This window comes from Larus michahellis, chromosome 3 (genome assembly GCF_964199755.1).
Source record: "Larus michahellis chromosome 3, bLarMic1.1, whole genome shotgun sequence".
NCBI lineage: Eukaryota > Metazoa > Chordata > Aves > Charadriiformes > Laridae > Larus > Larus michahellis.
In genome coordinates, this window is record NC_133898.1 from 63250930 (window position 1) to 63273001 (window position 22072).

Consider the following 22072-nt stretch of genomic DNA (forward strand, 5'->3'; position numbering starts at 1 on the left):
CCGGTAAATAGCTGTGTCTTTTTTCCTGTGGTGCCCAGGGGGAGGAGAGCTGCTGCTGGCCCCTGCCTGGTGTGAGTCGTGATCCCTCAGCTCCTGCAGCCTCCCTGGGGATAACCTCGCCGTCCCCTGATCTGGAAGCGAAGCAGGATGCTCCAAAATCCATAATCAAATACATTTAGGACCACTGAGCGTTGTCTTTGTGCTGTAGGGCTTACACAGACAGAATCCTTTTCCTCCGTAAGCTTGTGCAGGCTCCAAATAAAAATGTCAAATTAAGTCTTAGGCACAGGATTTCTGGACTTTGTTTTCTATATGGTATAGCCGGCTTTCTTTGATGGTAGCATGTGCCACACTCAAAGGGGTATTTGCCTTCCTGTCTACCCCCTGTCCCTTTTCCTCCTTTGTTCCCTGAACCAGGTACTCCCCCGATGCAGCCTAAAACTTGAAAGAAGACTTTAAAAATCACACTACCGTACTGTTCCCTTTCAGCTGGGTTTGGGTACCAGGTATTAGACAAAAACTGAAAATCTACATTTAAAATGAAATATTGCTCTTGCAAATGATTAACTATAATGAAGAGCTGTAATGAATCTCATGAGGAAGGTTTGGACAAAGTTCATAACTTCTCATAGGTTTTTATGTTGGATTTTGTATCATTATGTGCTACATGGTTTATTTTCTCATCAAGTGCATTCATTTAACAGCTAGGTAAGAAAGAAGTATGTAATTATGCAGGAGTTATACCACTGAGAGAGGCATCTCCCACTGACAGCAGCTAATGCTGTTTTGTCTCCTGAAAGTATCTTCACATTTTGTCAGTTCTTTGAAGAAGTATGTTGAAACACCTGACTTCTCTTAGTTACTTGCTTGTTATGTTCGGGGGTGGGAAAGTATTTAAACCAAATCTCTTCTCTCTTTTCAAAATAAATTATAACTATGAGGGATTTCTGGGTGAAACTATCTCCTGTAGAGAACACTTACAAATTCCTCCAGAATGTACCACTGGGTGTGGTGTGTGATGGCATCCATTTCCCACCTCAGAGACAGCGAACACAATTCATTCCTGTACGGTGCTGTTAAAACATGGGAAGATTTGGTCCCTCCCAAACCTGAGAAGAGGCAGAATTTCTTGGGTGCACCCCGTGAACATTTCTTCCGAAAGAAGCCAGCTCCAAATTTGCAGCCAGCTCCAAATTCGGGCAGGGGCTTGCAGCTCCGCTCCCTGGGTAGAGGGGACTTGCGTGGGGGCAATGTCACTGCAGATTTTGGGCCAGGCTTTTACAAAGTTTAGACAGGTTGTGTTTCAAGACTGAAAAAAAAAAAAGGGTTGTTTGTGATTTTTTTTTTTTGTTTGGTTGGGTTTTTTTGGTTTTTTGTTTTCTCCCCAACTTAGGGGAGCTGTTCCAGAGCTCTGAAGCAGAGCTCTGGAACTCAACCTTATTTCTAGAAAAATATTATTATTATCTCAACCTTATTTCTAAAACCTTTTTTTTAATGGGAATTAAATATAGTGTGGACATTTTTAAGATCCTGACATTTTGATGAGTCACACGACAACTCAGAAGTGATTCATCATAACTCTGAAAACTGTTACTTTGGCATCAACTCAGTTTCATTGGCTGATTTCAAATGAAAAACAAAAACAGCATCAAAACTTTTATAAAATGCTACCTGAGGAGTGCAGCGAATGATGAATAGTGAGGTCTGCCAGGGAGGCTCTATTTTCCCTGAAAAAGATGATAAAAACAGAGGCAAATACTGGGGGGAAATTACGGAGTAACCTACTGGTCCCGCAGCAGCCCTGTGGCACACGTGTGACAGTCTGCAAATCCTGGCACCTATTTCTGGAAAATTGGATGGGTTGTTATAACCATGTGGCAATGAATGAATGAACTATTGTAGAATTAGTCACTGCAGGCATAACAGGAAAAAAAAATAATCTCTCCCTTCATGTCAGATTTTCTGAGATGGAAAATGTGGATGGAGCAACAGTACCTTGACTGCAGTTAAGGAACAGAGTCGTGTTTAGTAACAGAGGCGAGTTTATCTCAAGGCGTTTGCCTGAGCACCAGTGTACGTGGCAAGGAAAGGGAAGTTTCTCACATTGGCTGCAGAACCTTCTGTCCTGTCTTAAAAGCTTCTGGAAAAAAGGTGGCCTTAAACCTGTTTCTCATCACGTTCATCCTCTGTGTTTCCAGCTGTGGGTTTTTTTCATCTCTGGCAATAGTGAGATTTATTTCAGTTGCAGAGATTTGAAGAACTACTGTTGCAGTGCAATAAACCATTGGGGTAGTTACAAACCTCTGAGCTGCTGGGAGCATCTCCCTCGCTGGGGCAACGTAACTGATTTTCCCTGAAGGAAGCCGCCAGAGAATTCAGTCTAACTCATTCCTGCTCAGCTCTTGCAGCCGGCCTGCCTTGCCCTTTCTATTATTTACACCGTGGAAGGAAGTCAGCGTTTATTCCCAGGCACCTGGTTTAGTGCTTTCTGAGAGGACCACGCTTCTATGGGAATTATCTTCTTCAACACCACCAATGTTATGAGCAGTCTGGAACCATGGCCACCGAGGTGAAACTTCACCTGGTGTAGATTTCATCGCTCCATTAATTGCGTAATAGTGTTCCTGTTAGGTATAGTAGTTGCTGGATTTTAGTAGGATTTCGATGGGCCTGTGTTAATTTAAATTTCATTTTCAACTAGTTAAAAGGGACAGCTGAGCAAGAGGTATAAGATTCATTAATATTACTCTGCCAAAACCAGCGTTATTCTGACATCAAACTATTACTGTGCCTTACTCTGGGTCAGCAGCAACCTGAATTTCTGCATTGTTTAGTAATTACCTGAATAGAATTGCTTATTACACTATTTTCACAGCCACAGTTGTTATTTGGAAACACAAAATAATACTGGTGTCTCTGTTAATGCTGGTAGATTGTTGTCAATATCTTTGCTGCCTGCAGCAAGGGAAGCAGTCCCTGTGCAGTGATTTTACCGCAGCTTTTAATTGCAGCGCACCCCTGGGCTTGTGTCCCTGCAGAGCCAGGAGGAAGAATTGCGTAATCAAGGGGCTTTATGTTGGCAACAAAACCCCCCAACTCAAACAAACAAACAAAAATATAAAGAAAATGCATTAGGGAGGTAGGCACTCCTGAGAACAGATCAGGATATCTTAAGATATGTCTTGGGTGGCAGTTCTGCCACTTTACGAGGTTATTGTCCCTTTTCATTGACTGTAGGGAGAATTGAGGGACCCTATCTGCATAAACTTAAATGCCTTGATATTAGTATTTAAGTGACGTGCTGATTAGGCAAAGACAAATATATGAGTGAAACTGCAAATTCTGAACAGCTCTCAGCGTTTTCCTTCTCCTTGTGTGGCTTCCTTTGTAACGTGTAGCCTGAAGTGCAGCACAGAAGAAAGTGTGAAAATGAAGGGTGAGAAAACGACAGGGAATTTATTCAGGGTGGATGTTGTTATTTGATCCATTGGAGTGGCTTTGGAACGAGGGTGAATGTGAAGCAAAATGGTAAGCAGGCAAATGCCCTGTGCTACCTATGAAACAATATGTTCTTAAACTGTAAATAGAATAGGAACACTTTACTCCTGCTTTAGTCTTTTATTATGTTATGACAAGCCTTGCTCCACAGTGCTCTCTGCTGGAAGTTTACTAAATTATAATTTTTGGTCAAAATTACAGTAATTCCAATTTTTTTGCATTTGTTAATTAAGTAAAATTGTAGTACTCAGTTCTTCTTAAGAATTTATTCGCACTGCGATATAATATCAGCTAGCTACATATTGTCACTTCGAGTTAAATCAACAATTAATAGGATAGGAGATAAAGGCATGAAAGCCAATAATGGGAATGCAGAGGAAGTGCAATCCTTTCTCAAGAAAATGAAGTCTTGGATAGTGAATGAGAGCTGGTAACAGAACTTTGTCCCTCTCTTGCTGTGGGGAAATACACAGTACCGTGTTTAAATACATATCCACTGCAACCTGCCAATGTAATTTTTGCAACACATATGTTGTACATTTTCTCCCTTGTTTCCAGCAGCAAGTCGATGACTTTTTGAATGTCTACTGCTCAGTGCCAGAGAGCATCCAGAAGGAGAGTGCATGGGAGACACAAACGTACGTTCACTTCTGTGACGGCCAAGGAGTGGCCCTGACCCTCAAGCCAGAGCACAGGGTGGAAGATGTTTTGTCTTTGGCATGCAAGGTACTCATTTTTCATGTATGATTGCACCTTGTTAATAACTGTAGACTTGAGAAGGAATCTAATATATCAGAGGACGTCTAAATAGTGAGAGCATAACACCAGCATCTCCCTGTCACTACTAAGTATTAAGGCACATTGCTCTGTTTCCTTTAGTTGTGTTATTTATGCATTGTAGCCAAGGTAGCAGGGTTGTGGAAAGGTTTTCAAGAAGCATTGCTTGAGACAGCACACAGTGAATACTCAAAGAACACTCAGATGGTTTGCCAGGTAGTCAGCTCCTGAGAAATCTCAGCACGCGTCCATTCCACGTTGTCACTGCAGTGAACTCAGTTCTGTGCAAGTTAATCGCAGAGGAGTAGCGGGGACTGGTGGAGTTAATGCCAGGAGATTAAGACATTTAAGACTGCTGTGACAAAGGCCATCATGTTTGCTTCTTAAAGTACCCTTTTAAGGTTGTAATTAAGTACCGGCTCTACTTGTGAATTTCAAAGAGTGCATTCCCTTCTGAAAGTCAGTACCAGCAATTTGAGAGGAATTGCTATAGATCTTGGGACAGAAAACTGAGTCACAGGTTGAAGATAAAGCAGAAATAACAATTTTAACGACAGTCAGAAGACCAGTACCTCTAGAAAGTCTCAACGTACCTAGCACCTTTGTCTCCGCATATGTCAGTGCTTGAATTTAGCTCTAACTTCAAGATTCAAGTCACTTAAATTATGCAGACAAGCTTTTTGGAAAAACTAACTTTTTAGTCCCAAGTCCTGTTTTCTGACAACTGGTAAATATAGTTTATTTACTTCACAAGTAAAGGGGAAAAACAGAAGGAAAAAAAAAAAAAGGAGGGCTGCCCTGTACAAAATCCAGCTGTAGTTGTGGGCGTAGGTTAGTTTGAACTTTCAGGTGAGCTCATTCAACTGGCTTGAAGGTAATGAATTTTGAGGCTTCTAAGTGAACGAAAGGATCCAATTTAATGGCTCTTTGCACCTGGTAATGTTGTAAACAAACAAAAAATTACTAAATTACACAAGTTTTTAAAAATCCAGGGTGAACTATAGTTTTAAAATCAAAATAAGCACACTGATTTAGCTAAGTCACAATGCGTCTCTGAGAAGAAATGCATCACTGAGAAGAAATTATATTCTCGTTGCTTTTGCTGGTGGAGACTGAGTCCTGGATAAACAGTTTAATGCCTGGCTTTACTTTTTAAAAATTCACTGTACCATCAGGCTAAAGGGAGGGATTGTCTGAGACATTATTTGACCACCAGATGGCAAGGTAGAGCTGAAACATTTCGAAGTAGTTGGTGACATGCAAGACCCCAGAAAGAGGAAATAAAATTTATAAATATAAACTTAAGTTGACAAGGAAATTCCTTACCTCTTTTACTCCATCATTCCAAAATATTTGTAATTTTAAAGCTGACTTTTAATTTTCATTGTCTGCATCGCATGAAAATTTAGTTTTAAATTATTTGATTTTTTTTTCTTAAATGTTTTTCTGTTTTATTTTTTCTTTCTATTCTGTGTGTAAAGCTTTTCATAAGCATTCTCTAATGCTGAATACTTTCTGCTCATCTATCCTGGTTCTTTTCCTTCTTACATTTTCATTCTGCTCTGGTGAGTGTAAGGAATCTTTCTTCTTAACAGAACATGTTTGAATGTTATGTGTATAAGGGTAAAGTTCAAAGGGGTTATTGTTTTTTTTTTCCCTTCACTCATGCTTTATGGGGTTTATACTTTCCTCATTTCTGTTTTCCATCTGAGGCTTTTGGATAGCACATATAGAAAAAAATGTGCATTGGAATACAATTGTTCAGGATACAGAACACATGCAACTTGTAAACTGTTACACATAATAAAATGTTAAGGTAATTACTAGTTACTCAGTAGATTTAGATTTTGTAAGCTGCAGAGATGCGTTAAAGAGGTTAAATAACCCTCGTTCCTCCTCTTTTAGAAATGTTGCTTCCTCCGCTTCTAGAAATGCTGCTGTATTAATATGCTAAAATGAAATGTTTTGTGTAGCAGTCTCACCAGCTTCCTGATTGTCTGAGAGACTCCCATCAGGGGCTTGACACTTTCAGGCTAATATCCTTTGGGAATATTCCTATTTCCCTTTGACTTCCTGTTGAGACAGGATTTTTGCTTTGACCTCACATGGTGAAAAAAAAAATACGTGAAACTCTCTGATCGTAGATGAAACCCAGCAATAAAAATAAAATCCAATAAAGGCAAACCCTTAGGGAACCTGCTTCCCATCCCCTCCCCTCTCCTAACAGCCCATACGTGCATATATTCAACATCGGAAGAAAAAGTTGCTGAGCAGAATTGAGTCATTAAAAGTAGTCACAGAAAAAGATGGTTGTGAATCTAAGTTCAAAAGGACAGAAAACAGTTGTGATATCTTTGGAAACATATAGCAGTACTCAGTTAATCTAATAGTTAAGATACAGTGTTTATGAAAGGATTTGGGAGGGAAAATGGAAATTGCGCTTGAACCGTATCTCCTAAGCAATGCAGCTAGTTTTGTTTATGCTACAAAAATGGTTAGAAAATGACTTGTTGGGGATTGCTTTTGCATGATTTCTAAAGAGCTTTTTGTGTGTGTGTGTGTCACTTCTTTGTCTTTTGTGATTCTGGAAATAAATAACAAATTCCAAACCTCATTCTCTTTATTCCTTAGATGAAACAGCTGGAGCCAAGACACTATGGCCTACAACTCAGAAGACTGGTTGATGAAAATACGGAGTATTGTGCTCCTGAACCGTACGAATACATAGTAGACCAGGAAAGTGTGACTCCTTTTAGATAAAGCTCCGTGATGTTGGTAGCTACAGTTGAATTATCACCTATGCATATGTGTGATTTAGACCTAAAATAAGGTTTTAAAGCTGTTCCTGGTTTGCATTCTGCCATCCTCGTTCACACAGTCCATGCCCATGCAGATGTTTGGGTGGCTAGGCACTGCAAACACTCTCTTCAAGAACCATTTGAAGATTTAAGTGGGGCTTCTGATACAAAAGTGAAGTGTCAGTCTATACTCCAGGATGGGTTTTCTATCTTCAGCTTACTCGGCATTTAATCCCCCTGATACCGGTGACGCATGCAGAGTAACAGTTATCTGTGTAAAGACAGCAAGTTTTGGCTCTTTATTGATGCAAAGAGTACTGTGCTTATTTCTCATGATGTACCTTTGAGTTTTGATGCTTGCAATTACATAATTTGATGACTTCTGTTGTTTTTTTTCCCTAACAGGTGTATGATGAAATAGAAATTTGTCCATTAAATGTTTATCACGTTCGTCTTACAAAGACTGAAAACATAAGTGATTTTGGTAAGCTCTTGGGAATTTTTCTTCTTATTCTTCTCATTGCTTACTTTCTCTCTTTGTGACTTTACTGTCTCTGAGAGCAGATAGAGCCATCCTTGGTAGCTCATTGAGTATGCAAAGGACTCAAGGCATTATAGCAAAGACCCAAACTGGTTGTTTTACACTGACAAGCACATTTCTTACGTTTGGAAAGGGTCCACTTTCTAATTCTGCTGGACTGGCCAAATAATTCAAGCATGGAATTGTCAGAAGACAAATGTCCTTTGCGAGGATTAATACAATCAGTCTCAGTCAGGCCATGGTCAAGGTCTGCCCTTTTGTTTTTTGGTAGTGGGATCCTCTGTTGGCACAGTATCAACAGAGTGTCCTTTGGTACAAATTCTGACAGGCTTTTATCCGTGGGAGGCCATTATGCCTAGGAATAATTATATATCTTGCAAAGATACCGTTGTAAGGCAGCTCTGCTGTTCTTTAGTTGCAAGTCTCTTGGTTTATAAGTTATTCCTTTCTGGGCTGTCTCACTCACTGTTCTATATGGTTTTGCTGCTTTATAGTTTGGATTTCCAGTTTTTGGATCTGTTTAAAATGCCTCTATGTCTGAGGAACACACTGCAGAACTCTTACCATAACAATGGGCTGTGTTATTAAAATGTCATATGGGACTGAGGTAGAAAATATTTTTTTTAAATGTAATTTGTTTTTTTTATGGCCCAGCATGGCATGTCCAGGAAGCTGAAAAATCCTATTAACTTTACCAGGCTTCACAATGCCTTGAGAAACAATGTGATAATTTCTCTGTGCTGTGTGGGTGTGTTCTCACGAGAAGTATCCTCACCCTGGTTGTGTAGAGTCTACTAAATACACAAAATAAAAGGGAAATGTTTCCGAGAAATTCTATCTATCTGATTTAAACCTCTTTTGCTTCAGGCTTTGCTGTCACAGCACAAGTTGATGAAAATCAGCATCTCACCCGTATATTTGTAAGTGATGTTCTCCCTGATGGACTGGCATACAAGGAAGGTATTATATCATATTTATGTTTAATACTGTACTTTATTATCTTTTTAAAGTCCCAAAACATGAAGGAGCTTTAGTACTGCTGTCTGAAATGGTTCTTGGCTTTTGCTGTTCATAGTTTTCTTTCCTGAAGACCATGGAAAGTATGTGATACTGGGAAAGATAATGTACACAAAGTACTGAATTATCCTTTCAATATAACGGGGAGAGTTCTTGTTTGCCCTTGGAGACAAAGTCTGTGTTCAGCCATTTGACCAAGTGCTTTAGCACAGAGGAACAGGCTGGAGAAAGAGTTCTTCTCACGCTGGTGAACCTCACGGTCTTGGTCAGTCTCCAGGACCCATCACTCCCACTTTTGCTGGCAATGAAAAGTATGAAAAGTAGCCTCCCTCCCCAAAATAGTTTTCTGCATATGTTTCTGTGAGCGCCTTCTCTACGGCGCTGCTCAGAAACCGTGCTTCTCTTTATCGGCACAGCAGGATCGCATGTGTTCTGCTCTCTGAAAAACAGAGAGACAAACCCAGAGAAATGGAGACAGTTTCATTTGCTACCTGAGGGTAATGACCACTTGGTGATTGTTGACCTTGAAAGGCAGCGGTTGCCACTGTTTAGATTTATACCAAAGCTGATAAAGACTTCATCCGCTGTTTTTCCAGTTTTGCATGAACGATTTGATCCGCGCGAGTAGCTCCTTGTTCTTCCCAGATAATGAAATATGTGTTATGGGGCAGTACACTGGGGGTATTTGAGTTGTGAGAGGTGTCTCTATTCTAATCTTCTTGAAAGTTGTGCTGCCCTCCCACCCACCAAATTCTGTAGCATCTTTGGAAACAACTTGATTGCTGTACTCTGTGTAACATCTATCAAAGTAAGCATGAGGTCAATCTGCATAATTGTAGCACAAATAAAGCTCCAATTGATTCTAATGGACTTGTGGTAGGATTAGGCTATTTGAATTAAAACCACAAAAATAAAAGGTGAATCAGCATAAGGTTTGGTTTGTGGCCCTTTACATTTCATATTCCCTCTTTCTTTTTTTTCTCCTTTTTCTTTCCTTTCATGTGCTCCCAGGGCTCCGAGTAGGCAATGAAATCCTGAGTATAAATGGAGAGGCTGTGTCTGATCTTGAACTCAGACAGATGGAGTTATCGTTTTCAGAGAGGAGCGTAATGCTGTCTCTGAGAATGAACCATTACGGGACCCAGCAACCCTTATGTGCGTCCTGGTCAGATGGTGACATTTCCAGGGACCCAAAGACTTTGTTGCCTCCTCCAAACCAGTCACAGCTCCTGGAAGAGTTTCTAGATAACTTCAAAAAGAACACAGCAAATGGTAAGAGGTTAACAGTAGTTCCATTACTTTCACCTCGCTTCCAATGTCACTGGTTTTTAAAACTCAATTATGTCGAAAATTCTGTGCTTGCTTCAGTGAGAAACCCAAGTACAAACTGTTTAAGTTCCATTTATGCTCCATATCTGTCTGTTATTTTATTATTTTCTAGAAAGTAGAAATGGAACAGAATATGATTATTTCTGCTGGGAAATTATATTCTTTTAATCTGTTTGGTTGTACCACCCAGCATTATCAATCTTAACTGTTCTGTGTCATCTCGGCTACCTCCAATACATCCATTTCCCAAGCATCTGTGGTTGAAATGATGTGATGGCTTTCAGAGGCAGAAGTATTGTTCTGTTTACTGTGCTTTACATATGGTAAAGTACCACATACATTAAGAATACCTTAAATATAGTAATCCTCATCATCTCAGAAAGGAGTCATTTAGCTCTGTTTCCACCCAATGATATTAATGTGTTCCTGTTGGATACAGTTGCTCACTGTGTAGAAGAAAGCCTATCAAAAAACCAGCTACTGTCTGCTCATATTTCTTACTCAATGTAATACCACTGTATTAAGCAACGAATGGAGGACGTATCCTAACAGTGCTGTGTCAGGGGGAGATCCTGATGGGTTTCCATATGAGGAGCGCCAGGCAGGGAAGATGCCAAAAGCCTCCATTGGTAAGGACTGCTCCTGGATGACACCACGGCCCCTTGGCCCCAAAGCAGGTGCCAATGCTCACTGCTGGGTTGCCTTTTCAGCTGGAAATAGGAGGTGGCACGTCGAGGGGTACTGCCATAGCTGGGTGGAGGAGAGCGGTGGTCACCCTTCCCTTCCTTTAGTCGATCTTACTTCACACGAGAAATACATCTCGTGATACCAGAATACTTGTAAATACCTGTCTGAAATAGAAAGTACGTGGGGATTTGCTCCACTTCCTTCCCATGCCTTGACTGTATTTCAAAGAAGACAGAAGCAAATTTAACTCTAGTTTCTGGAGTGTACAAGATGCAGTTTCCTCACTGCACCTCTGGGGGATGCTAGTAAAGTTCCGCAGGAAAGCGAGCCAGGGCGCACTGCTGTGCCAGGAGAGCAGCAAGAGGGACAAAAAGGGACCGCTGGTTTTTGTATGTAATTACGGTGGCAAGTGTTTTCTGATTGGAATTTTTTTCGTAATTAAAAATGGGAGAAGAAAAAGAATCGCACAGGAGAAGTTGTTAGAAGGGATTCAATTATAAAGCAATTTTATTAGGTCATCTTTTGAAATTAAAAGAAATCTGAATACAAGATTTGTGATACAGTAAGTAGCATCTCTCTCAGGGGCCTTATTTCAATTTAAAATGCCATTAAATTGACTAGTGGCACATAAAAGTTAGTGTCATAAAACAAAAATTATGATAGAGCTAATTAATTACATAATTATACCAGGCCTATCATTCAGCTTGTTGGCTTGATATCATAGGCCAGCATTACCTGGAGTATTCCATATAATAAATGTATGTGTCCATTCACTAGATTCCTCATTCCATTGGGATAAATTTGCAACCTGTGCAAATATTCCATTATAATAGGAAATTACTGGAGTACGTATTATATTCTAAGCACTAGTGGATAAAGGGACATAGTATATTTGCTTTTCTGCTTAAAAGCAGCTAAGGAAGATTTATTTTATTCTGAAAGGGAACAAATAGTTCTAAATTAAGCTTCGGGGAAAGTACTTTCATGTTTATTGAATTCAGTGCTTAGTATCTGATCGAGTTCAAATGGAAACAGAAGAAAACGGCATTACTTTGAATTAATAGATAATCATAAAGGGTTTAACTGTTCTATGTCCTGTTACTGACTCAAAAACTGAATAAGATTTTAGATAAGAAGAGGGGGTATTTAATGTTCCAAGCAGGGATTTGGGAGGCCAGAGATTCTTAAATTCACATCCAGTGTTCAATACTGTTCTGTCTCCTTTGGTAGAGTTGAGTGAGTCACTCTTAAGACTACAGTTTTCAAAAATAATTTCTGACGTTTTCTTGCCCATGATGAGACTGTTCTTCTAAGGCAGTGCCTTTGGAAGTCAGTTAGTGCCAGCGGAGGGGGACTCCTTCAAAAAATCAAGCACAATTTGGCTCAAGGTACATACCTGCAGTTAAAAACCTTAATGTTTCTCCTGTTGCCTCCCTTTTTAAAAAAAATTAACTTACTCTATTTATCTTTCTAGAGTACTGTGAGGATTAATGAGTTAATAACAAAGTGCTTGGAAAACACACTGAGTCACGCTGTAATACCCTGGCTGGTGCTTGGTGACAACCACCAGGCGAGAGCAAAACAGAATTTACTTTTAAATCACTGGCTTCGTATTACTTGGGGGGTAATAGTTTGTCCACATTTGTTTACAGTTTTGTAGCTGCTTAGCGTAACTCTGATGAATGCCTTTTCCTGTGTATTCTGCGGTGTTGAGGATACCCAATTATACCTCGTGGCAAACTTTGGCAGCCTTTTTCTGTTCAGAAGGGAAGTGATCGACTTTCTCCAAAGCCACTAACTCTGCCACTCCTAAAAATCATTCCCAGGGAATTTTCTGTGACAGTGATTCATTTTCTCCAAGAGGTTGCTAGACCTTCGTAGCTGTATTTTGGACCTGCTGTGGTCATATCATTTGATCTCCCACGTGGCAACGCTATGTGCTTGCTGCTTAGCCACTTGGCTAGTAATAAGCTTATTCTGGAAAAGAAATGAGATGAAATACTTTTAAAAAATGCACTCGTAAATGTGGAAAAGCAAATAGCAGACCAACTAAATTTGGTCCAAGCTCCAGTGCTAAGGAAATTAAACAAGCGTTTGTGTAGAATTAAAAAATGAGGGAACTGGACTGGAATTCTTACAACTGTGGAGGAAAAAAATGCCTTTTTTAGATGCCATTTTAAGATGGCACTTATATTTGAGGAATAAACAACAGAGAAGGCACAATAATTGAAAACTGTATATTTAGGGCAACGCTGTGTGGGTTAATGGTATATCTATAGAGTGCTGAGGCAGGAGGTAGAAGGCATTAGTAGGTGTGAAAACCCGTTGCAGTATGTGAGTTGCTGTCAGAGTTGGGCAATCTTTTTTTTTCCCCCCAGCAAGTGGGGTTTTGCCAAAAAAAATGTCATTTCTGGTTAGCTGATGCTGTTGAAATCAACCCTAATTTGTAAACAGATCTCTCTGACTAAAAGAAGGGAAAAGGAAAAAAGTGGAGGATGGCAGTTTAGATATGCTTTAGCAAGTTTCCATGAAGGAACACTTTCATCTGGGAGGGTTAGAGAGCTAAGTGGGAAAGAAACCATTAAAAAAATGGAAAATGAAAAAAAATAAAGATGCATGTGCTGTTCCTTTGCTCCCCATTGTGTACTCCTCATCTTTGGGGTAGGGCGCTCACCTTCTGTGCGGAGTCTGGGTTCCTGTCTGGCCCGTCTTTCTAGAGGTGTGGTCCCAGGAGCAGTGAAGAAGGCTTGGGTGCTGCTGACAAGGGGGAGGCTTGCTCCTCCTCCTCCCCTGCACTGCCTTAACCCTCCCTTCCAGCCCCATAGCATTTGTCCCGCCCCTGTGCTGGCAGCAGCACTTGCTGGAGCCCTTGATGAAGCTAATTAAGGAGAAAAGTGTCTTTTTTCCTCCCCCCTGCAAACTCAGTGAGTTGAACCGGCGGGTGCAGAGGTCTGAGAAGGGCCAGAGCCAGGTAAGCAGGAGGAGGAGGAGTGGGGAGCAGGCAGGTGCCCCTGGAGGGCTGGCTGCAAGGAGAGTCACTGTGAGAGGCAGCAAGCTCCCTTTCAGCTAGCCTTCCTGCAGAGCACTTCTCTAGCCATCTTGGAGCATGGGTTTTGCCCTCTGCTTTCCCACCTCTTGCGCTGATCCCCGGGCAGCAGCGTAGTCTGGGACATGCTGGTTTGAGTCACTCCTGATAAAGCAATTTCATGTATAAAGCATGGCTGGAATCAGAGAGAGAGGGTCAGGCTTCGTGCTGTTTGACAAGTAGCTGGGATGTGTGCTGGAGAGGAACAATGACACTTCAGCTCCTGATCTGCTAAACATTGAGATATTTTTGCAAAACGTAACTGTTTCAGGAGGAGGATCAGTGGTTTGAACCTTCACATGGGAAGTGGCTCTTCTGTTTCCCAAGACATGAGCTGCTTCTGATTTTAATCTTGGTAAGCGTACACAGAAGCCGAGCACATCAGTCAGCCACAAGTTTAATTCTGATGTGACTAAATTCTTTCTAAAAATGTGGTCATAATAATTGGTTTGGATTCAATTCTAAAGTACTTTCCGTCTCAAGTACACTTTGCTAGATGGTTTAGATGCCTCTGTAAAGTGTAATTGCAACTCACAGCTTCTCCAAAAAACTTTGCTCCGTTCAGCTTCACCAGATACCACCAAGTTGAGGGAGGAAAAGGGAGGCAGAGGTTGGCCTTGCAGCCAGCTGGCTGTACGCAACGTCGCTGCGCACACCTCTCCAGGTAGCACTCCCTGTATCCTCTTCCAGCCCCAGCCCAGCCTGAATATCAGAAAGCCCTGTGTGTCTCGCTTAAGAAAAGAGATAAAGTCAGGAGGATGTGGTGGCCTTGTGGCCTCCAGCAGCTGGGGGCTGTGCCAGGAGCACTGGCTCGGACTGCTCGTCACTGTTTGCCCATCATTTTTAAAGCATTTTGTAAGCGTCTTTTAATGTTACATTCAAAGCATTTGTAAACAAAAGTAAAAGTAAAACTTAAATGAAAAACATTTCTAAAATAACTTCTACTTTTAGTTCTTCCCAAATCAGGTCCTGTTTGTTTGCCTAGCAGCTGTTTCGACGTTTAAATTCTCTTCATCGTGCTGTAGGGCATGGCCTTCATTGCACTGCGTGTGTGAGGAATGAAAGAAATTTATTTTTATTCTTTCACAGGAAACTCTTTTAAGCTCAAAAGAGGTGAACATTGCGTCTTAGCTTCCCAAGTCCTGAGGACACCCACAGTCCTGTTAGAGTTAGGCCCTGATCTGCGTTCGTTGTGCAGCTCTGCACACATGGCTCCCTCTTGCCTGGTGGACCTAATACCAGATATCTGGCAGTTCTGTGTGGTGTGAGGCAGTGCGCTAGAAAAGCAGTGCCACTTTCTAACGTCGACGTGTAGTTGTCTATGCAGCGTGACTGCTTATCTGCCTGAAGATCGATAACTCTGCTGGGTTTTCTTTTTTTTCACTTATTACCCAATTTACTTCAGCAGGAAACCACGTAGATGTGGTGAGACATGCAGTGGCTGCTCATCAAAGCAAGCTCAGAGGTGAGGTGTGTGTTTACAGTAATCTTGGACAACCGTGGTAGGTTGGCTCCCACTCCAGCCGTTTGTGCCATTAACACAAGTGTCTTTGTCCTGTGCTCCTGTGAATCACTGGGAAAAGACTAGGTCTGGCCTGTGACAATACCTGGGACCGTAGCAGTGTAGAGGTTAATTCAAAGAAAGCGTTTGCCTCTTCAGAAGCTGGATCCATCGGAGCACTCGTTGCCTACTGCATGTTTTGCAATACGGAGTGTTTCCCAAGAGTGGTGGTTTAATGAGCTCTTGCTGGCACTTGACAAACTGTCCTGTTAGCTTCCTGCTAGATGCGTATGTTGCAAATTAAGAGATTGTTTATGCTATAAAATGGGACAGCCTTAAATGCTCTTCATTGTGCTTTTCTACTGAAAGAGCATTCTGTTCTGCTTTGCTAAGTGATGTGATGATTTAATCCCTGTGAAGTCAGTGGGCCAAATAGTTTTTTCCTGGTGTAAACTCCATTAAACCCTGTGGGAGCTGCACCTTCTGGCTCAGTGACAATATGTAGGCATTGCCTGTCCTACTGAATTCCGTAAAGTGACAATATGGACAGCAAGGAGATTTATTAATGATGACAAAGTTAGAGACATCGACATATAGGCCAGTGCCTTAGGCATAACTTAAAACACATCAAACAGGAGATGCTCTGTGTTTCACAGAGGTAAGGTAGGTTGAGTAATTATAAAACCAAACTGTCTAAGCTATCCACAAATTCTTACTAAACTATTAAGTAACTTCTCCCTCCCACCCCCCCCGCCCCGCCTTTTCCTTTCTGTTTTCATTACTTCTGTACCTATAAATCTGAGATGGAGGAGAAAATGAATCACTAAGGTGGTACAATTGATACCTGGGCAGGGTCAGCTCCATTGGCTTTCTAACTCTCCTCAGTGCAAGTGACCTTTGAGAACGGCCAAAGCCGTCCTACGTAAGCAATCCTGCAGTAGCAGCAGAAACCAGGAGAGGAGCTACTGACAGCACCCCTGCATGTCCAGCAGGCCGGGCTTGGAAGACCCAAGGGCAGCAGTGGGCTGCAGCCTTTGCTGACACTTGCGGAGGACAGTGGCCACCCAACGTGGGCTCTGCAGTGTGTTTTCTGCTCCGTACCGCAGCCACACATCTCCAGTTGTTGAACTGGAATAGAAGGGTGACGCACTAGCTATGGTTAACGCTGGCCTCCAGTGAGAATGTATCTGAGAAGGCGTTTGTTGTGCACTTAAGAAATGAAAGTATTTAGGTAGCAATTTGAGAAGCCAGTGTGAAGTGTTAAGCTTAAAACTGAAAAGCCTGAACAGTTGTCTGACTGGCAGATACATGGACAGAGAAAGTTTAGAAAGTTTAATTACCCTATAAAAACATACCATTGGCGTGCAGGGGCTAATCAGGCATTGCTGCAGAAGCGCAGGCAGCTATTTCCTATTGTGTTGCTAATTTGTATCTCCTATTGATTACTAAATTAGCAAATGAGTCAAATTACTTTGCTTCACGATGAACGGTGAACTGACAAAGGAACTCCCAAGGGATCTAAAAGACTATGCTCCAGCTTCCAGCAGAACGTTTCTGCAGATATTTAGAAAAAAGAAAAGAAAAGAGAGCATAAAGCAGCCTACAGAAAGTCACACTTGTAGAAGTAGGTGGCTGGCTGGAGCTAAGCCACTGTTCAGCATGCGACCCAACATGTCTTAAGCAAGCTGTACGATACAAGAATATTTTCATGAACACCCTGGCTTTTTCTCAACATGAAAATGTTGAGTGTTTAAAGAAGAGAAGCGTCACTTTCCTCACTGAAGGATGAGGACAAAGGAGAGAGACTTGTCCTGCTTGAGCATTTCAGGCCCTGGCCAGAAATATGAGTTTCTCTTTGTCTAGGCAGTATCAGATCTGCAAAAAGAAGCCGCCTGGTTGCATTGTCCTTCAGGAAGCATGTAGAGCACCTTCTGATGTTCCCTAGTTTGCTCCCTGAAGCCAAAACATATGGATGAGAGGGGCCATGAAGGGAAGAACCTTCTTGTCTGGCCTGTAATTGCGTGTCTTGTTTGGTAACAATTAGTCTTGTCAGTGACAGACATCTATTAATTTTGTGTTTAAGAACCCTGTCTAGGAAGACTGATGTTATGACAGCTGTATGCTAATTTTCTTTACAGATTTAACATCTTGAATGAATTCCTGAATGAAGTTTCTAGCTATGCCAAAGAGTTAGTTGTTACAGCCTTGAAGCTAAGCTGAGAGTGTACCTTCCATGGTTACAGGAAGGTTACAAAATGTCTAGGAAAACAACAAGTGATAAAAGCCAAAATATCTTGCAGAGATTAAAAAAATTCTGAATTATTAAAATCCAGTGCATTTTATTTGTGTGTCTCTAATATGCTTAACTTTAGTTTTCTAGAATCCGAAGTTACTTGTATTAGTAGATTTAGGTTGTGTTAATTTAGCAATGAGAATTTGAGCTAGTTGGTATCCAAAGTTAGGTCGGAGGCTTTCAGAAGAGCTTGAAAATTTCCTAGGCAAAAAGAGGAAGGGGGTTTTGAATCGGTAATAAATTTAGTATTTCACTATCTTCTAATAACTGTTGGTTTAAGCAACATGAAAGCTGTAAATCAATGTCCTGTTAATAACCACAGTTACTGCCTGCAAATTGTTTTGAATTTACTTCAGCATTGGAGTGTGAATGCTTAAATAGTAATGCCTGCGCGTACCAGCTGTGGGGAAACAACTGAACTGGCACCGTGCAATAGTTTAAAACTTACATAAATTCCATTTAAAATTACTGCATTGAGCTAACAAGAGCAATCCCATAATTTTGGAAAAATTCACTGGAGATTAATAAGAATCTGCTCTTTGGGTCTGTGGTACCTCAGTTGTTTGCCCAGATTCAGAGAGAACCCCAAGGAAGGTGAAAGGTGAATCAAATTGCTTTGGCTTTCAGCTTGAAGTGGTGGAGGATATGACGTGTTTCGATGGATATTTCTCACCTATGGCTGCAGCCTACCTGCCTTCTCTTAGGTCTGTTTCCTTAGTGCAGACGCTACCTGGGGACAACTTTTTGGTCTAGAAATCAAATGTAGCTGTAAAAACTCCTCGTGAATAAACTCAGTCTGTAGCAGCCATTTTTCATCTGTTGAGGCTTGTACTGGTAGGACAGAAGAGTGCGAAAAATTTATTTATTTATGTTTATTTATTTGCTGCTGTGACACGCAGAGGAAACAGATCAACAGCTTGAGGTAAAGTAGGACCTTTCAGTGCACTTTTCCTAGGTGAAAATTAGCTCTCCACATGTCATTTGAGATTGACCATCCTTGTGTTATGTGCTCTGAATTTTTTTCAACTGACTTATCACTGAATTTATAATCATCCTTCTCTGTCTGAAGAGGGTTCAGAGGAAAAGACCTGCTTTTCCGTGGAGGCCTTAAAGAACTGTATGCCTCCAAACATCTCCTGATGTTTCCAGACCTGGGGCTTCATGACAGAAACCCAGGAGCATCTCCAGTGTCCTCTTGCATTGCAGCTTTGCTAAATCTACCTAGCTTTATCCCCACACCTTGTCTTCTAGACCCTCCTCACTTTTACAAGTAATTTCTCCAGTACAAATGGCTGTTGTGGCACAGTTAATGAATCTTTCATGGGAGTTTGTCTTCTCCTCCCAAAACTCTCTTGCTTTTCTCCTTCCTGACCACAGTTAATGTGTTCTTTGCAACCCAGACAGAACTTGAAAGGGCTGCAGAGATTGCACGGGCCCTGTCCTGGATGCTAGCTGCTGGGTGCCCCTTCCATGCTGATCCCGGGGATAACATGAGCCAGAGAACTGAAAGGCCTGATCCTCGCATAAGCAAGACATAAGAGTTATGAATAACTGAACTAGTGAACCCAGAACCTTTCATATCTCTTTGGTGAAACTTGGATGCCGTCTTTAACAGAGGTTGTGAGAATGTCTCTTGAAAGCCATTCAATAAATTCCTTTGGATCAACTGTTACTTTTTGAAAGCTATTTCTTGAAGTCTTTCAGAAAGGAAAAGGAGGCAGAAGGAAATGCTTACATACCTATTTTTTAACTTCATTACAAAAAAGTAAATATACTGTTGAAAACCTGAAATATATTGAGTTGTATTGAACCAAAAGAAATAAGCACATGCGTGCTACCTGCCAGGCTGAACCGTTTAACTGAAGTTACGAGCACTGGTCTCCAAGGGAGCATTTTTAGAGTTCACCGCACTGATACTTCTCTTCTCCAGGCAATGCTGGAATGCTTCACCTACCACTCCCTGTTTTTCAGTGAGTCTGAAGGCATTAAGACCACCAAGGCTTTGTGCCTTTCTGAGAGTTGGCTCAGACTTCAGTATTATTTGCAACAGGGATTTTGGAAATATTTTTTATCTTCTCTTGGAAGCTTGCTTTTCTCTTGATAGTAACATTGGCTAGAAGAATATGGGAACTGCAAGCTTATCATAATTAACTGATCAGTCTGGAGAATTCACACAACAATGAAAACTGCAGCTTTCCATACACCTGGCTTAACTTTATTACCCAAATGTAATATCTCATTTCCATCTAAACCATGCACCGTGTTATGGAAACTCTCTGTAATGGGGAGAGGGAGAATATTGTACATGCTGAAGATTGGCCATGTTGTGTTTTATTGGCAGTTTCTAAAACACTTGGGAATTAGGGAAAATATTGAATATGTTCTTTCCTACTAGGTAGACTGGACCTCCTGTAATTCCTTATAATTTTGGATCCTATTTTTTTCAAGCTAAAATTCATATTAGTATTTTCAGAAATAAGTTGATGCCCACTTTACTGCTGCTTTGCAACATCTATCTGAAATCACTGGACAATACCAGTGTTTAAAAATGCTGTCAATTGCTCTGATCTGAGATCGGGGTATCTGTCTTTTACAGACTAGACCAAGTGCTTCATAACCGAAGCTCAGTGAGGGGGGTGTGTGTCCATATCTGAAGTGTCTAACTACTGCAGATTAAAAACTGCAGCAGAGAAGACAGGAACTGAGAGCCCCATTTCCCTTTCAAGTGCCAGAGAACTACAAACAAGACAACTATCAGTTTGTAGCAGCGTGACCACTGGAGTTGTTAATGAACATCTGAGCTGGAATCAGCAAGTGACTAGAGTGTTGGAAAACTGTTGGGGCTTCTTCACCAATGTGCACTTGTGATATAAGTGTTCTCTTAGTCATAGACACTCTTTGCCAGGAACTTCACACACCAGCACTAATGAAACTTAAAGTATTTTTTGTGCTCTACAAAACAGACAGAGGCCTCTAGCCATCTATTTGCCTGTACAGCTCTATTTAGGCACCCATGTAATATTTGTGTTACGTTGGTGACAGAGGAACCTAGGATGGGAAGGAATTTCCAGACACAGTGAGTCCAATCCTCTGCTAGTCGAGGCTTTCAACAACCCTATTGATAGGTTTATCATATTGCATGTTTGGAATATGCTAAATATTCCAAAATAGACTGTTTGCATTCTTTGCTCACAGGTAAGCCTGTTCCAGGAATTCATTCATGTGGTGGTCGAAAGCCAGTCTTCTACTTGCCAGCATAGACACATTCCTGGCCAGTGCTATAACTGATCAGTATCTGCTGGTCTTGACTATTGCTTAAGTAGCTCTAGCTCACAACTGCGTGTTAACCCCTTCTCCACAATTCCACACTTTTCGTCCTTTCATGCTTCCAACTGATGAGCCACAGCTTCTAGAAGGAATTGTTCTTACTGTTTCCTGAAACTTGGTTCTATGTGATTTCATTCTGGGACTGCAGCTCCATCTTCAAGGTCATCCTGCATCTCCTTTATGTATCTCCAGTCATGCTCTTAATTAATGCTGTGTATTAACTTTGAATGATTAGAGTTATTTAATCAGGGTATTTCCTATTGTACTTTCTTTGCTGAGACAAATAGTGAAAATATCAAGTAAAATTGGTCCCCAAACCCATCTTGGACAAAATCTACCATTAGCCTCTCCCAGTCCTGGAAATTCATTCAGACCAATCTATTGTTATCTTACCTGATAGCTAGTTCTGGCTTGTTTTAATTCCTATCCTTTCAATTTTAGCTAATAATTTCCCTTGGGATATTATAAAGGTTTCTTTTTTCTTTTTTTTATTATTTTTTTTATTATTTACAACCAAGTTTCCAGAAGGTTGGATTTGTTCTTTGCCTTTGAAAAGACGTTTTATCCAAGGCAGATGTCAGGCAGATGTTAGTTTGAGACAGTGTGTTTACCCTTACTGTATGTATATAATTTTCCATTTATATCCACATTTTTGATTTTTATTTCTATGAATTGATTGTGAAAGCCTTAGGTTACAAAATCAGTCACAGATCTGTAGTTTCCTACATTAGATTTCCCCAGTATTCTCATTCCTTCTTTAAACATAGCTATAGCCATAGTTATTCACCATCATCCTCTTTTCCCCATCATCAGTTGAATCATTTATTAAAATCCTTGCTCTTGAGCTTCAATTTCATATGCCAGGTTTTAAATGTTGAGAGCTACAGAAAGTGTAATCCTCTGCTAAGTTGCATGAGTGCAACGTGGTTTGCAGCCACCTCAGACATGGTCATTTTCAAGTCATTAGTTGCTGTCCTGCCTCCTCCCTGTTGAGGACAGACAGATTTCAGCCTGCATCAGTTGCGTCCTGTGGGACTAGCTTTACCATGAGCTTTGGAGTCTGAATCTATTTGCTGTAGTGATTGCTTGGTGATGTGCTAAGTGGATCAAGTGGAGTTGGGAATACCAGGGAAGACTTGCAGCTACTAGCTGTTAATCTAGCATCTTACCTTAGCCGAGACAGACCCAGGTTCAGCTTCCTTGCCTGAGTCTGACAGAG

General features: G+C 41.1%; 1 protein-coding gene across 2 annotated transcripts in view; it reads left to right on the forward strand.

Moving 5' to 3' along the window:
• TIAM2 (TIAM Rac1 associated GEF 2) overlaps window positions 1-22072 on the forward strand; it is a 175699-nt gene that overhangs the window by 113892 nt on the left and 39735 nt on the right. Inside the window, exons 13-17 of one of the 2 annotated variants that reach the window (XM_074580462.1) lie at window positions 4057-4224; window positions 6907-7008; window positions 7476-7557; window positions 8482-8574; window positions 9643-9903. In XM_074580462.1, the coding sequence (XP_074436563.1) occupies window positions 4057-4224; window positions 6907-7008; window positions 7476-7557; window positions 8482-8574; window positions 9643-9903 (706 nt within the window). The remainder of the gene's footprint in view (window positions 1-4056; window positions 4225-6906; window positions 7009-7475; window positions 7558-8481; window positions 8575-9642; window positions 9904-22072) is intronic. The other variant, XM_074580463.1, reaches the window with a different exon arrangement.